This window comes from Cryptomeria japonica, chromosome 1, assembly GCF_030272615.1.
Source record: "Cryptomeria japonica chromosome 1, Sugi_1.0, whole genome shotgun sequence".
NCBI classification, from domain to species: domain Eukaryota; kingdom Viridiplantae; phylum Streptophyta; class Pinopsida; order Cupressales; family Cupressaceae; genus Cryptomeria; species Cryptomeria japonica.
In genome coordinates this window covers 631,595,074-631,612,506 of record NC_081405.1, presented here as the reverse complement: position 1 = coordinate 631,612,506, position 17,433 = coordinate 631,595,074, and the positions used below count along the sequence as shown (strand labels likewise).

The following is a 17,433-nucleotide window of genomic DNA, read 5'->3' as shown; positions in this document are numbered from 1 at the left end:
GATTGAGAGCTTCAATACACATGCACAAGAAGGCACTCACCATAATACTAACACCATACTAACAAAAATAAAAATCGTGCATCTTTTCTACTTAAAGGGCTACATATCCTTACAAGGACAATCTAAATGATTGTATTCCTTTAGGTCATCCAAATTATCCACGTTATTGCTTTCAAATTGAGTTAAATTTTTTGAACTTTGAAGGACTCCATAATTCGCTAAGTAATCTGCCACTACATTTTGTTCCCAATAGTAATGGGAAAAGGGGGCTTGATCAAATTTTTCTGTCTAGGCTAAAAATTCTTCTAAATAGGATCTTAGCCACCAATTCAGACTAAATTTTCTTTGCTGCTTGAATCACTATGTTGGAATCTCCCATATCTGTTGAATTCCTGCGACATAAATTGCTTTTATCCTTGTATGGAGAACCTCTCATTCTGCGGCGTTATTATTTTTTGATCCAATAGGCAAAGGACCTCCCATCAAAATAATACCTAACAAATCCTTGATAGCAAATCATGCTCCTACTACACCTGGATTAACTTTCAAGGCTCCATCAAAATTCAATTCCACCCTATCCAATAGAACCTTCCACTTCTCTCTTCAGCTATTTTTCCCTTTGGCTATTACCCCATGAACAAGAACACATATATAATTAATCATTCATTACTATAAGTTACTAATATCTCATGTATTGATATTCCATTACTATAAGTTACTAATATCTCATGTATTGATATTCATATACAATAGTTTCCACAAGCCATATCCATAAATAATAATAAGTTGACCACCACATAATGTATTCAGTCAACTTTGAATCTCAGCCCTTGGGGTTCTTTGCGCTCTAGGACAATTGTCTCCATTTGTCCAAGATCCCAAAACTAACCCTGCGAAACCTTGTTTGATTCAAAATTACAATCTAGATAATAAATCATTGCACCATGGCATCAGGTTGATTGCACCACCCCGAGATGTCTCGTCTTCATTGAAATGGTTTATTCCTCATAAATTTTCCGCATCTCAGCATATTGGGCTTGGAGTATTGCATACAATTAATGCTTCGATCACAAGGGTTGAGCACCCAAGTGGGTGACACAAGGAATTTAATGCAAAAATGTCATTAATGGTTTTAAAAAAATAGCTTATTTTTCGTTAATTTTTATTTAGTGAAATTTGAAGGGCATTACATGTGTTGCATCTTAAACCACACTTTGTATGATAATTATAACATAAAACTAAGTAGTAGAGAAGATATCTTCATAATCAAACACTAGCCATCCAGATACACCTAATATACTTTAATAGTGAATTAAATTTGATTTTGAAATCTTTTCAGATCTAGGAAAACATATTAAGTTGAAGACTTCACAATACTTCAGCTAAGCTTGAAGATTTTTTAAAGAAGCAAGGACAATAGATGAACTGGAATTAACAAATCAGAATGTAGTTTGGAGGGAACACCCTCCTCAAATATTATATTTGGAATGAATAAATAAGTCATAAAAATATTTCTTAAAAGATAAAATATTATCGAAATTGATTATTTACTTCTTAACTTTATCAAATTCAATTCTAACAAGAAAAACCTTATAACATAGAATTAAATTAATTAATTGTATCAAGCTGTAAATTTTTTAGAATGATAAACAAGGAATTTACATTTATCTGACAATCAAGTTCCACAAAGAGACAATTGACATTTTCCCTAGTAGTTTTAAGTTAAATTGGCGAAATACAAACAGCAAACATTTAGTTGAAAAGTTCACAAAGATTGGAGAATTGTTGAAGAATAGACTAAAAATTTATTCTGTAATCTACAAACTAAACAATGTGAATTGCCAGATACATTAAGTTCTTGCAATATTGTTTTTGGTAGTTTCATTAAGCGATAAGACACTCGAACAAAGATTTAAGGGTATAAGCAAGACGAACAAAGTAGGTTCCTTTCTTGTTTGTGGATTGTCTAGGTGTTTTAGACCTTGAAAATCCATCTGAGCGAAAATCCCTTCAATTTATAAAATCCCATCAAATATTAGATGACAGTATAATGCAGTTCAATCCTACAATCAATTTCAAATTGAAAATTTTGATTTGGTTATCTGAATTGCATATATAATTTGAATATTGTGTCTCACAAGTCAAGTACCTACAGAAAAAGGTAGACTTAATTAAGATTAGCCATCCTATTATTGTTTAGAAAGATCCTTCCTATTATTGTTCAGAAAGATCCTAGATGTGACCCACAGGACAAATTACATCCCCTGCAGACTGGTTTGCATAAAGATATTGGACTTGAATCAAAATAAGCAGCAGCGACAAAGCCATACAACACTAAGAGAAAATTTACAACACTGATTACCATGCATTACAACTCACCATGAGATATCCACTTCCAGATGGTTTTATGCAGAACCTTTGGTATTTCCTAGTAATGAGCAAGAGAGGATCAACTTACTTGTCAGTTTTCTTCTGGAATTTTTATGAGCATGGTGATCGTCCAATAGCAATGCAACCCCATCAATTTTCCATTCAAGAAGGTAAAGTGTCAGTATCATGCAAGCAATATAAACTATCACATCTTTGAGCAACTTTAATGAAAATATTGAATTGTCTAAATGTGTTAATAAAATTAAGTGCGTGCATCTTTTCAAATATTACCTTCCATATGTTCATTATCTTTGTTTGAAGATGTAAAACTATTAGATGTCATTTGGTTGCATTAAATCACAAAACATTGTAAAAGCCTTTTCGTTGATGCTACATTTAGCATAATAAATAGACTGTAACTTTCAAATTAATATGAATTTAACTGGAAAACTTTGAAAAATCATCAACAATGCAAGTTATGAAATGAATATACATTATTTATACGTTTTGATTTCTTCACCAGTCTAAATAGTTGCACCAGGCTCAAGCAGACCATCCGGTGAAGATAATCTCAAACATGTTTCTTCAAAAATTGATAAAGAAAGAACATACAAACTTTATAAGGCTTTTTGCATATTCAATTTTAACCTTTCAAAAGTTATGGTAATGTAACTCTCAGATTTTTCTTTATCCTGAGATCTAAAGAAGTTGTTTATTTATACTTATTTATACTTGCAATCTAGAGCAAGGAAAATTTCTCTTTACTCTAGGTGGAGGTAAGGGTCATCCCACCCTAGCCAGCATGCCTATTTTGTGTATGGACCCCCTCATGAGAAAAGGAATCTTACCATTTTACCTTAGATGTATATAAATTACTTTGAATTTGTACTTTGATTTTGAACTTGTGACAAAGCTTTAGTAAATTAAATCTTATACCGTACATGCAGGACCTATGATAGGAACCAAAGATCAATTTTTTCATCTGGAGATAGGAGTTTCAATTTCATCATGAACCCAACTAGAAGAAATCAGAAACACCAATTTACAAGATCAGTATCTGTCAGTATCATTGAAATTGACAACAATGACAGAATTGGTTAAATAGAATATTAAACAATAGAATACCATTGCAGAGTGTCAAATATCACATTCAACGTATTACTGATTTCCATCATATGTATAAATCTATATATATGTATATGCATATGCATATGCATATGTTTATGTATATGTGCATGTGTATGTGTGTAAATGTACATACATGTACAGATATACATATACATACATAAATACATAACTGAGCCTCATTTGCTTTGGGATTTTATTCTTCATATGCTTGAATCATAAACAGAAGAAAGGATTTCCAAACAAATATAATCCAATACTTGTATCATATGTAACGACTATTATGGTAAGACAGTTTTATGGCAGTTGAATTGGGAACGATTTTTGAGAATATGAATCATTTATTACAGCTTCTAAAGATAAAAAGGAAGCTTTTAAGATAATTTCGCAGCATAGAAAATCATTGTTGAACTAGCCTTTCACACTCAACAATTCAAATTCTATGCTCCCCCCCAATAAAGTACAGGCTACCCCCCTCGTCAGCTTCCTATTAAAGTTCAACAACTACACAACCAAGTGGTATTTTTGATGCATCTGTTATAATGATAATGGCATCAGAATAAAGGATTCTTGACAACCACCATGAAACGATTCTTATATCTTCACCGCTTCATGTAAATTCATTAAGGAAGTTACTAAAACAAGCTTGTAATTTGCATTGAACACATTATCATGTCAATGTGAAGCACAAGGCAGTGTCTATATTACATGAAAGCATAACTGCAAAGTTTTTATGGACCCTTATAGGCCTTAGGGAATTGATCAACTACATATTTTAACTATAGGAAAGTAAGAAACAGAAAAGAGGATAAGCAAAATATAATCAGTCAAAGAAAGAGGATAATAGATACTAATTATGGTGCCATTTTGACGTCATTCATTCTTATTTCCAGTAACTATCAAATTCTATCTCTTTGCTGACTAGGCATTTAACACCAGCATTAAATGAAGCTGGAAGCTGACTAAACTGACTGGTGACATGTCAGCACGTAAGTATTCTTATTTCGGGGAATATAATAATTAAAATCACCATATGTGTGTACATAAATAAGGGTGAGGCGGGCCATATATGTTACTATGTAGATACCAAGATATGTGGCTAAATGCATGGGGACATGATCCTTGATCATATACCCCAATTTCCTACCACTTGTGTATGAATGAGATAAAAAGATCCTCATAAATGATCCCTCTCTGGAGATGGGGCTCAAATCTATAATGTACCCTGCTTGGAAGCTGTCATGTTTTCAACAATTATCATACATTACTGAATGCATTATCAAGTTATTATGCTTTTTTTTCAATTCATTCCACATTTATAATTCAAAGTGTTGTGCCTCGCACACACTCCCCGTCTCAAACAAGGTACCCCTTACTCGGTTCTTGGTTTGCCTCGTTGAGGTCTTGCATAGGAATTTTGTCTAGTTGGCAGAGTAAGATGCGAGAATGCGAAAGCAAAACTTGGAAAGATGATTCAATTTGGAATTATCCTAAGTCCTGGAAATGGTGAAGCATGAATTAAGTCTCGAGAAGGGTGAGTTTAAGGAGTCAAGGTGTCATGGAAAGAGAAATGTGCAAAGTTGCACTTTTGCCTTAAAACCTCAAGTTTTCCCTCTAAAATGCATCCCCAAGATAGATTCAATGACAAAAATAGGGGAAAACTCAAGGGGGTTCCTCGAGCAAAATTATAAACACTACAAGACAAATTATTTTGAATTTAGGACTCAAAAGGCCGAGCTTTTCCTAGCAAATAAATGTCTTTAGGAAAAGTCGGGCTTTTGGAAGGAGTTGCATGCTAAAATCACAAGTTTCCTAGAAGAATCGCCTGAAAAAGCCAAGCCTTGCCCCTTTAGTCAAATTGGCTAAGTGAAAAGGCGCAAAAGCAAAAAGGCTAAAAAAGATTTATAAAGTGCAAAGTCTCACACTTCGGCCAAAAAGGGCGAATTTTGCCCAAGTCAAAAAGGGAGCTTTTTTAAAGGCTAACATTTCAGCCCAAAAGGCTGAGTTTTTCCCCTTTAAGTCAAGTCGGGCAGGGGACATGTAAAAAATAAAGTTCTAAAGAGAGATGTTTTAAAAAATAAAAAGAGTTCACATTCTGGCTTAAAAGGTCGAGTTTCCCCCTCTAGTTGAATCGCCCACGTGCAAAAGTGAAAGGTTTTTTTTTTTACGAAAAGTAAATTGTTTCTTGCATTTTACCATAAAAGGTTGAGTTTTGAGTGCTGAATGAATTGGTATGTCGCCGTAAAGAAAAGAAAAACTTGGTATTTTGAACACTTCAAAATAAAAAGAGTTCACATTTGCCTTTAAAAAGCTGAGTTTCCACCCAACTCCAAAAGCAACAAGAAAGGTCAAGGTTGTATGCGTTTTGTTTAAAGTCCAAGTTCTCATTTCGGCTTGCAGGGCCGAGTTCTTCCTCGATTGGAGGCAAACAAGTAAGGGAGACACTTCTTTTCCAAAAGCAGGAGTTTGGCATTCCTTCCTAAAGCCCGAGTTTGCATTTTTACCTTGAGTGCCGAGTTCTACATTTTGTTTCCAATCACGCGAGTCTTGCATTTCATCTCCCGGTGCCAAGTCTTTCACCCAATGCGGTGTATCAAAGGGGAGAAGCGCGAAGAAGGTTTTCTTACAAGTCCTCCCTATAATCCGAAAATCTCCCCTTAAAGGGCAGCATAAAATTAGAAGCCAGCAAAGTAAGGGGGAATCGCAGCTCTGATTTCTTCCTAAAAGGCTCGAGTTTTCTCTTTATTGAATCGACCAAAGCAACTCGGCAATGGTGAAAAATTTACCTTGATGTGATCCTCACATTGCCAAGCATCTGGCAAGGTTAAGGAAGGAAGACGTCTGATTCTTGTCTATTGAGGGCCAAGTTGTCCTCCTTTTCGCTGAGTCAAGGAAAGTAGAAGGGCATTTTCTTTTGATTTCCCTCCAACCCTTGAGGTCCGTCCAACATTGGCAGCAAGCAAGTTCTTAACAATTGCCAGGTATGCCTAATCGCTTCTAAAGTTTTAAAATTTTCATGTATAAACCATATCTAGGGTATGTATGCAGTATAAATGATGCAAGCTTTAAAATCCAACTCTCTAATCCATCATTGTTGCCTAAACCACGCCCAAATTCTGAAAATTTTCAACTTAGGGAAATTTCGGGAATATTGGCTAGAATGAAAAACGTTAAAACATCTTCCCAAGTGCCCTTTGAAATGCTTAAATCTCCCTCATTGTTTGGCTAAACAAGTTCAAGAATAAAGTGCATTTAAACTGAAACTCTTGCATTCCGCAGAACAGACCAGCAGTACAGGGAGCATCACTCTAAAACATATCCAAATCAAACCAACGAGATTTTAAACTAAAGCGCACCTAATCCCCATCCCCAGCCGCACCTCAGAATTCAAATCATTCAAACAACGAACTGTAGCAATACTTCCAAATTTTAGTTATCATGTTGTTCGTAATTATAATGTTGTTATTTCGATGATTTTGATGCTAGCACCGTCTTCGAGCACCGCTAACCTCATTTTTACCTTAAGCTCACCTTGTAATTCGTCTCCCAGTGTGCAAGGTAGATGCCTCTTTAGGTGGCTGAATCCTCGAAAGCACCTGACACAACAAGAACATCCCAAGTATCTAAGTCGGATTACCCCCGCAAATTAGAAAAAATGAAGTACGGGTATCAGGGGGTGATACAAGAGTCAAAAGTGCAGAGCAATTGGGAAAACATTGGCGACATTGATTTTAGACATGTTGATATCCAGCATTTCCAGGATAGAGTGTATGATCCAAACGCATATGAGAAGGCCAAACGGATGGTAGAAAGTGGCATAGCCCAGGCAGCAAGTTTTCCTCGGGCCATCCAGAACTATGAGCTTGTGGTAGAAAGCTCCAAACATTATCTCCCGAATAGCCGAGTGGTGGTTGCAAATGGCATGATGATGGCTGACTTCACTCTAGAGGCTATTGGAGAAGCCTTTGATATCCCACTTCCTGAAGTTGCCACCGCAGTGACGATAGAAGAAGCTCAAGCGGCTTATGATACTAATCGCAACAGGTGCAAGGGGAAGATAAATGAGGAATGGTTTAGGGAAAGAACCCCTAGCACCAAGATCCCAAAGAAGGCCTACAAGAGTGATTTTTATGAAGAATACGGGGACATGACAACATTACTCAGCCGGGTCATGGGACTTCCTCACTCTAACCTTTTCGAGGAATGGATGTTCTACTTCACAGAGCAAGTCTTTACGGGGAAGGTCATGTTCAACTAGGCCCGGATTATAAGTGACAACATTCATGCACAACTGGTCCAACTTGCCGAAAAAAGAAATATTTCACAATGTCCTCTTATCTAGTGTATATGATTGCAAGGCATCCAAAACTACAAGTACTAATCCCTTCGAAGAGATTGGTAATGGGCCAGGACAGGTGAAAGCATATGACTGCTACCTTCAGTTGCACTACTACAATATAAGTCAACGTGAGAAGAACAATATAGCCTATGTAGTAGGCCAATATGAGCATGTGAATGATGCATTCACCATGCGCATGGTTAGGGAGATGCAGGAAGGAGTGCATCAACGGATATCTAAACAAGCAATGGCGCTAATAAGGAAGTACAGGACCTAGTTCATCCAGTTTCCCTGATTCACCTATTTGAGGATTTTCAGCTTTGAAGGTTCTCCTTACCGACTCCCGCACAAGCTGATTCTCTTAGAGGTTGCTAGGAAAGAACATACAACGGGGCAAATTCTCAGGGACGGGAAGATATCAGGAGTCACATTCCCTGTGGCCATAGGGGACAACGATGTATGTTTTAAGACTTCTACGCAAGTTGAGCCATCAAACGAGGAGTTGACATCATATTGTCTGCAAGAGCACCCTCATAGAAAGAGTTTTGATCCTACAGGATTAGGACGAAGAGCTTATGGCAAACACTAAATAAATAAGATGAACATAGAGGACTATTGGGCCAGCTGCAAAGATGATTTTGAGGTCCATCGACGTGAGCACTCAAGACTTAACATTCACCATATTAAAACCTACGTTCAAGTCCTTGATCAGTTACTAGACTACGGGGACAACGTGCTCCATCAAGACTATGAGGCTATAAAAGATCTTCCTCCCTCAATAAATTGGTCCCAAGATCCAGTCACTGACTTGGAGGCCATAATGGAAGGCCCAAGGGGGCTCAGGGATGCCTAGTTGTATCAAAGAATTCAGGAATAAACTCATGATGACATACAGTTCACCTACAACCTAATGGGGGACTTTGAGTCTCACTCGTCGAAAGAGGAGGCATCAAGTGCTGAAAAAGAAATTAAGAGGAGGCCTGAAAGGAAACGTAAGAAGGCCAAGGCCAGTAGAGGGGTAAGAGCATCAAAGAGGGTCAAAAAGAATAGGAGCCAGTCACCAGAAGCACCGGCTCGGGAGAAGATACCGGTAAGGAGACCACCTGATACCACTTCATAAGAGATCCTAGTCCACTCAGGGATGTAGTTGAGATTGAGCAACTACCTACTTCTACCCCGCCAATTGATTCAAGCATCACCAAGCAGTTGATCCACAAGAGCCCAAGGAATAGGAAACTGTGACACGGATCATCGATCGAGACGGGCCTGAGGATCAGGTCGAGTAAGGGGAAATTACACCAAATGAGGATGTCAGCCAGAAAGATGGCACAGGAGCCAGTCACCAGAAGCACCGGCTCGGGAGAAGATACCGGTAAGGAGACCACCTGATACCACTTCATAAGAGATCCTAGTCCACTTAGGGATGTAGTTGAGATTGAGCAACTACCTACTTCTACCCCGCCAATTGATTCAAGCATCACCAAGCAGTTGATCCACAAGAGCCCAAGGAATAGGAAACTGTGACACGGATCATCGATCGAGACGGGCCTGAGGATCAGGTCGAGGAAGGGGAAATTACACCAAATGAGGATGTCAGCCAGAACGATGGCACACCCGAGGAACCAAAGGAGGATGACAAGGTGAAAAATGATGATGTGGTTGAAAAGGAAGAAGAAAAAAAATTGAAGAGTCTCATGTCCACGAGGAGCAACAAGCATTGGAGATTACTCAGCAATTTTTTGAGCAAAGTGGGAGAGAATTCGGTGGTAAAGATCAAAGCACAGAGTTGAATCAACCCTTGTCCCCAATCGACCAACCACGGGTAGAAAGTGGGTCCGTCGAGGCATCAAGTGAACAAGGCAATGAATTGGCAGTCACTTCAAGACAGCCCACTCCTCCCACATGGTTACAATCCCAAGCATAGAGAAAGCCCACTACGCAGCCACCCATTAGCCTTGATGACCTATTCTCTCGAATAGGAGAGCCGCCAGCCAAAGGGAAGAAGCAGCCGAGAACATACTCCCGAATCAGCAAAGATGCCAAGAGGAATTGGACAGTGCAGATTACCATCCCTCCGGAAGGCAAGTCCACAGAAGAGGCAGCCCTAGCAGATTACGTTATGTTTATCCCGATGGGAAAGGCCACCAAAAGCCAGGAGGTAGAAGAATTTAAAGACTCTATGGACACCATATTGGTCCAATTAGAAAGGATGACTACTGGACGGGAAGTGTACAAAGCACATGCGCTGCAAGCGGAAAATTACATAGATCACTTGTTGAAGCTGCTGCAGCACGCCAGTGAGGTTTATGTTCCCCCTACAACATTGGCTCAAAGAACAACAACCGAATTTGAGGGAGTGCGCAATACAGCAAAAGCAATCAGGGAATGGTTAGAGAACATCAAAACAATGGGCAACCAAGTGATTGAAGACGTAGCCAGCATGACAGTGGATTTGAGGCTAACCTGCCAAAAGGTGCAAGCCATCAAAGTGGAAGTCGAAAAATTCCAAAAAACAGTCGACATGCCTCTACCCATCATAAGGGCTTTATTTTGGACCCATCAACGGATTCCAACGGTACAGCAGATCCTCGGCCCTCATGACATTTACATTTTTGGAAATTGATGCAGTATTTTGGGTATGAAAAGTGACCTCGTGGATTACATCGGCAAAGGGTGGAACGAGTGCAAAGTGACCCTGCTTGATGTAGGGGCATTTTGTGAAAGAGTCCTAAAGGTGTTAATTAGTGACTAGACAGCAGACATGGAGCATGGTAAGATGAAATTACACTGGAATGACCAGCTAAAAAATGATGGGACTTCATACAGCACAACTGACATACAGTCCGCCAGCAGACTGCGTACTGCAATAAAGGATTTTGAGACTTACAAATTTGACTAGTTTGAGCAACTTAGAAGAGTGGACAGTCACTGCATCGACGTCAACTTCTGGATGAATAATCCACCTCTTCCTCCTCTTGAAGAATATGTTCAGGCAGAGCGGGCTGCAGGTCGGGACATTTGGAAAGGTTACTTAAAGGGTGAAATGGAATTTTAATTGTAAAAGGGAAAATATCTATTTGGAATAATTAAAAGTAGATTTACAAAGTTAGTTATTTCTCCCCAGCTACCAGGGTACTCTTTTCAGTTTTTGAGCTCTGTGCAATGCACTTTGGGGGGGAGCAGCTTTATGGTAGGTAGTTGGTTAGTTAGGTGGGAGGTATGTTAATTATTAAATAGGTATGGGTAGTCATACTTTTGGGGATGAATCTGGGCCACTTCAATTTAGAGGAAATTTGTCAAACAGTTTGTGTGCAATCCCTTTTTCTCTAAAGTTTCAATCTTCTGTTGTTTAAGATAGTTTTCTCATCTCTATCTGAACTTCATATAGCATTAAAGAGAATGTAGATACAAATATTTGCAGGCATCTTGAGGAATCACACCAAGGTATTCACAATGACTAAACCCAACTCATAAGTATTTATGTCAAACACTTTGAGCACATTCAGGTGATGAACATTACAAATAAATCCAGGCTTCAGATTGTAATAGCTATGAATAACATAATATAAACCATATATGGTTAAAATTTCCAGCTTGTTCATATATTATTTAATTGCAGATACATAGAAAATTTTATGAATAACCCACAGCTTCATTTACATCACCAAACAAGAGCCAATATTGAAAAAAACCTGATTTATTACAAGGGTTTCAAGAGTCCAGGAGAAACTGTGTATTTGTTGATGCTTACGCCCAACAATCCCCCACAATTCACACATCCAACACAAGTGAAATGCAGCTGCAACACAACCGCAGCTCTTAGCATTCCTTCTTCTCAGTTCTGGAAACCAGGACAGCCGTCTACACTCTTGGTGTCTTACTGTTTAATACCTCTGCAGCACTCTTAAGTTGACAAAGCAAACATGTGGTTATATTTCTTGATCAGCATAGCTAAAAAACATAACTCTTACGGCCTGTATGATTTGCTTAAACCCACGGGGTGTTTGGGCTGGCTGTAGCGGCTAGTTCTTCTCACAAACCTGCACTCATAATATAACTGTGAATTCAACGTGGGTTTGGACTGATATAGTGTGATAACGCAGTTGTGACTCCTCTGTATTTTTCCAGTCACTCAATGCTGATAATTAAATTGGTCTTCCAGACATGAACAAGACCTGCGATTAACCCTTGCTGGCTCACTGTCAACTGCTAATGGCAATGCCCATATTATCAATCGATATCCAATTTATTTATTAATCTCTTAGGCCCGGTCTTTCACAGGTGTGGGAGATGACACAAAATGAGGGATTCCGTCCTCAAATTGTTAGGAAATCTCTGGAACTTACTCCAAAAAAAAACACACATTCCAAGCTAACCAATTTCCAAGATTCCATTAATGCTCTACAAACTCCCTTTTATAACTCCATTTGAGCACGTTCTCCAATTCACCACCAATGTGGGACAAAAGAATGTTATAATAAAATAACATTAACTCCTTATTTCTCCCATTTAAAGGGAGCTTTTAATATTTCCTTTTCCAACATTAGTCACAGCATTAATTAAACATTAAAGTTAAATATTTGAATTTAACTTTAGGAGTTTTTGATTAAATTGCCTTATTAATTAATGGCTCATTAAATTTGCAAACCTGATGAAAAATATTGATCACCATAAATACTAGCATTATAAAATGCATCAAATATTTCCTACTACTGAGCCACAACTGACTTCCTATAAATAGTAAGTATCTAGAAACCCTGTCAGAACACCTCCGATTGGCCTGAAACTGAAATCGCCTTAGGCCAAATCCCTCACTGATCCCTATACCATCCTGGTTAGCCCTCGAGACCAAGGCAAAACAGGCTAATGACACATCATCTAATGTCATGCTTGTATCATGCTGAAACTCAGTATAATCCCAAGGTCCCAAATTAATTCAGTAGATACGTAACACCATCTTCTCCGGGCTGTATCCAACTGATCACCTGTACCAATAACGTTCTACGAACCTCCACCCAAGAAGGTAATCTGGAACTGTATAAACTGAATCATCTCCCCCAGATACAGCTCTAAGAAGGTATCAAACTGCGAAACCATGGGAGTGAATTCTGGAATGTCAACATAGATTGTCACAATCCCTTCAATTGTTGACCAGCTGCTCATAGTGTTTGCAAGATCTTGAATCAAACTCTGAACGGACCCACCAGACTGATACTGCACCACTCTAACCATGGTTGATAAACCAGCATAAGCAAGCTGCACTCTCAACCCCCTCCAAAAGAAACCATTCCAAACTCCTCTCCAAAAACCATCCTGAAGAAAAATGAAATGATTGCAGCGATTCAACCCCTCCCAAATGAAGGATAATTGTACTACGCCCCAAAGATCCCCTAACACTATCAGCACAAATGTCAGTGAGTGCTCAAAAATGCAAGTATGCAAGTCAAATACTATAAACTGCAACATCAACTCGTTAAGAAACCAAATCCTAGTCAAAATTTCCCTCCAATCCACCTGCAATAGCTATAATGGCGTCCTAAAAATTCTGAAATAGGGGGTAGCAATAACAATACAACAACACTATGAGTCCTTGACATAAAGAGTAAGTCCATCACGCTGACGTTGCACCACTCTGGTAAGCCCTAAAGTCCAATAAAACCAAAACTCTAACACCTGCTCGGGTAGGCAACAAACTGAATGCTCTATACTCAATTCACCTTTCCGTGCCATCAATGACATAGTCAAATCTTGTGTATGCGGGCTAAAGGTGGATACACCTCAACATGCAGTCAAGGTGAAACACCCTTGCCTACACCAATGAAATATCAAAGTGACCATATGTAATCCCCTTCGTGCTGGCAATAATAGAAGACGGCTCACAATTCAATGCGGCAAGATCAACTCTATCAACATTATCAATATGAGTAACATCCAAACCTTCAAAGATGCCTGAGCCTGTGACCAAGTCCTAGGTGACTGAGTCATTGACAGTCCAATCCACCCATAGTGGTCTCCTGCAAATATGAATGTCACCCAACATAGGTGCATAATAACAAATACCAACCCCTGTCAAGCTACTGGAATAAAACAGAACAGCACCATGTAACCAATAAACCAAATCCAAAATGGAGTACAAGGTATCTCTACAGCCCAAAGAGGGTAAGAACACATCAGACTCCCTTCCTCTAACTCCAAAAAGGCAGTTCCAATCTCTCCTATCCAATTCAATAGCCACTGCCATCAAAGTGTAACCTGACAAAATTCTGATCAGCAACGTAGGACAGCCATCAATCAATGAAATAGGAGGTCAAATCCAAGAGGAAGGTGCTGGAATACTATAGCCAACATACTCCTCTCCAAACTCTATACTGAAATTATCTAGAAAGATGCTTAAGTCCTGTTGTGTCATTTCATACTTACAGATTTCCTCAATTCCCTCAATGATTTGTTTAATCTCCGAGGTTCTTACATCATGCTCATTATTCTCCGATGGACCAGCAATGGTTTTCTCCACTTTGTGTAACGAAGAGTGGGCGTGCTCAACTATAAGCAGAGATCATCAATTTCTTCCTCTTTCCTTCTCAAAGCATTTGAATAGATCTCAACTAGGTTGAGAAGGTGATCACGATCTGAAAGAAGGTGCAAATAATTTGACTTCACTGTTCCCATACCTTCTTTGATCTTCTGCAAGCTATCAAGAGAAGAATCTGCTTTAGTTCCCTTTTGTCTTCTCTCTAACTGAATCGTCCAAAGGTAATTTTCAACCAGCTTGTGCATCTCATCATGAGAGATAAGGCCGCCACAATCCCATCCTCATTCACCTTCAACTGATTACACAAACTATGCGGACTGTCCATGCTTCGCATGAAGAGGCACCTAATTGTGACTGAAATTCTTCTTCAGCAAAGTCTTGTATGCACATGTGTGATGTCCCCTTCTTGTTGACATCAGATATTCAGTGAGATTAGCCTATCATTTTGACTCTCATAGGCTAATGAGTGTGGACAGAGGGCCTTCTGAGGCAAAGACTGGGTCATCAGAGGTTCTTGCTCCTCCAAAATTCAGTTTGATACAGTTTTGGCTTTCGTTTGGCATCATTTGGACTTCATTTGCTATACTTACTATTTTATTAAGTCAGAGGTTGCTCAAGGACCCTTTCTATTTTTAGCAAAGCATCTAGGCACATGGTGATTAGCCGTGTTGACTCCCATTTCAAACGCCATATCAAAATAATAAGTATTTGGGGAGATATTAATGTTTAATTGGCCTAAAAAAATAATTAGTTATTAAAAGGTTATATTATTAAGTTATAACTTAACTTAATATTAAGGGTCGAGTCATCATTGAAAGGGGGCCATTAATATAATTAATAATGTGTGCCCGGTGGTGGCCCGATGGCTGGGCGGAGCCTCCCCGGGGGGCGGGCGGAGCGGAGCCAGGGAGAGGAGCGACGGCCGAGCGTGGGCGACGGGCCAGGGAGCTGAGCGGCGGGGCCAAGCCAGGCGGCGAGCCAGGCGGAGGAGGTTCGACAGGCAGCGCCCGGCGGTAGAGGACCGGGCGGCGGGGGCCGCAGGCAGCGATCGTGGGGCCGGCGGAGGTCGGGAGGCGGCAGCCGGGGAGCGTGGGGCCGCAGGCGGCAACGAGTGTCGCCGAAAGGAGGTCGGAAGGGGGCCGGCGGGGGCCAGTGCCGGAAAGTGCAGGGAGGCCGGCAGGGGGTGCGGGGCCCGAGGTCCTGCAGGGTCTGCGGAGCCAAGGGGCCCACAGTACCCTGCATGCCGTGGGATCCCCCCACCCCCCCAAAAAACTTTTCCCAAAAAAAAAAATTTTTCTTAAAAAGAAACTCTTTGTTTTTTTTTTGCTTCTTTTTCAAGAGATTTTTTTTAAAAGCAAATTTTGGCCTGCATGCAGTAAAAAGGCAAAATATTTTTTTTTTTTTTTTTTAAATTTCTCGATCTGCATGCCTGGGCCGTACAGTCTAGATCTGAGAAAAAAATTCACCCAGAGGCTCAGGAACCAAAATAGGTCGAATTTTATATGACCATAGGGGTTTTTGGGCCTTTTGAGCACAATGGAGGGGTCCGTTTAGGCCCAAAGTGCTCAGAAAAAAAAGGTCAAACCTTAGGTACATAAAAAAAATTCCTGAAACCCCAAATCTGCTTCCAAAGCAAAATTCTCAAAACAAGAACATGTAGCTACAGATCTAAAGCTCTGATACCATATAGGAGTTGAGAAAATACCATATAGGGGTTTTTGGGCCATTAATATAATTAATTATGTGTGCCCATTATTAATGAGAAATTAAAAGATTTCCTAAGTCTCAAATGAAAATAACATTTTAAATGTTATTCTCATGCTTTATTGGAAATCGAACCTTGTAGAGAATATAAGAGACTTCAAGCCAAATCGAATTACTTGTTTCTAGAGCGCTTTGGGATTTGGAGAGACCAAGGGTTTCTGCAGGTTTTCAGGCATTCTCAGGCATTGGAGAACGTTCATTCTTCATTGACAAGCATTTTGAGGTTGTGGAATACCAGTTGAAGTTTGCATTCAGAGTTGGCTTCAAGCAAAGGCCAAAATTTGTGCTTATTGGATAAGGGTTTCATGGTGAATTGGAGGAGTTCTTTTGAGCAGATTAGGGGGCGGATTTTTATCATTAAAAACCAAAGTTTTGACATCCCTAGCAGGTCGTACAGCAGCCATTAATAACAGTCGTACCTCCTGCCCTATGAATGGTTGGATTTTTATGAAGAAGGCTTAAAAAAAAGATCAAATAGGTTGGAGAAGAATCGGCCAGAACTGGAGAAAACAGCCTAGCCATATTTGGAGTTTTTCATTGCCTAATAAGGGAGAATCGAACTTCTTATGATTTTCTTTTTAGCAGAAAAATGGAATCAGCAATTGTTAATCTTCTCATTCGGGTATGCATGCTTATGTAAAGGTTTCATATTTCAATGAATAGTGAAGATATATGATTGCAGCTGTCATTTCTTATAGAAATCTTAAAATATTCAGTTTGTGACTTTTTATTAGTTTATATGCATTTGCTTTTTTATGTTAAACCCTTGCAAAAAAAAAAGAAAAAAATTACAAAACTTCAAAACCAAAACAAAAATAATATCAGTATCAACAATTAGAACCAGTAGGGTTCTTTACAACATGCTCTGCTTTGAAATCAGATCAGCACTAACTCCACCTGTAGTAATATCCTCAATGCCCTAATTAAGTGTCTCTGTACAAGTGGGTTCGGTTTGCTCCACGATCTCATCTTCCCACTTAACTGATTGACTAGTAGATGGCATGCTCTCATCCTGTAGTTCTACTGGAGCAATAATATGTTCATTAGTGGCCTCCTCAAAGAAGTTTCCCTCTTCCTCTATTTTATCAATAAAAATTTGCACACCACCAATGAAGAGTTTTGAAAACCCCTCACCTATAGTGTTTCACTCAAACTCCATAAATTCCTACTCAACTGAATGGCAGTCATTATCCTTTTTACTTTCCTCGGGCATAAAAATGGATGTATTCAAGGTTATGGCTTTCTTCTCAACATCTGAATCGATTCTCCCCTAATGAGAAGGTGAAACCTATAAGCCCAATGA

The 17,433-nt window shown here is 39.3% G+C and overlaps 1 protein-coding gene across 3 annotated transcripts in view; it reads right to left on the bottom strand.

The window, feature by feature from the left end:
* LOC131042462 (SAGA-associated factor 29 homolog A) overlaps positions 1–17,433 on the bottom strand; it is a 215,044-nt gene that overhangs the window by 57,488 nt on the left and 140,123 nt on the right. For 2 of the 3 annotated variants that reach the window (XM_057975746.2, XM_057975745.2), the window contains exon 8: positions 2,459–2,472. In XM_057975746.2, coding sequence (XP_057831729.1) covers positions 2,459–2,472 — 14 coding nt within the window. Of the gene's footprint in view, positions 1–2,379; positions 2,473–17,433 lie in introns of all 3 variants that reach the window. The other variant, XR_009105261.2, reaches the window with a different exon arrangement.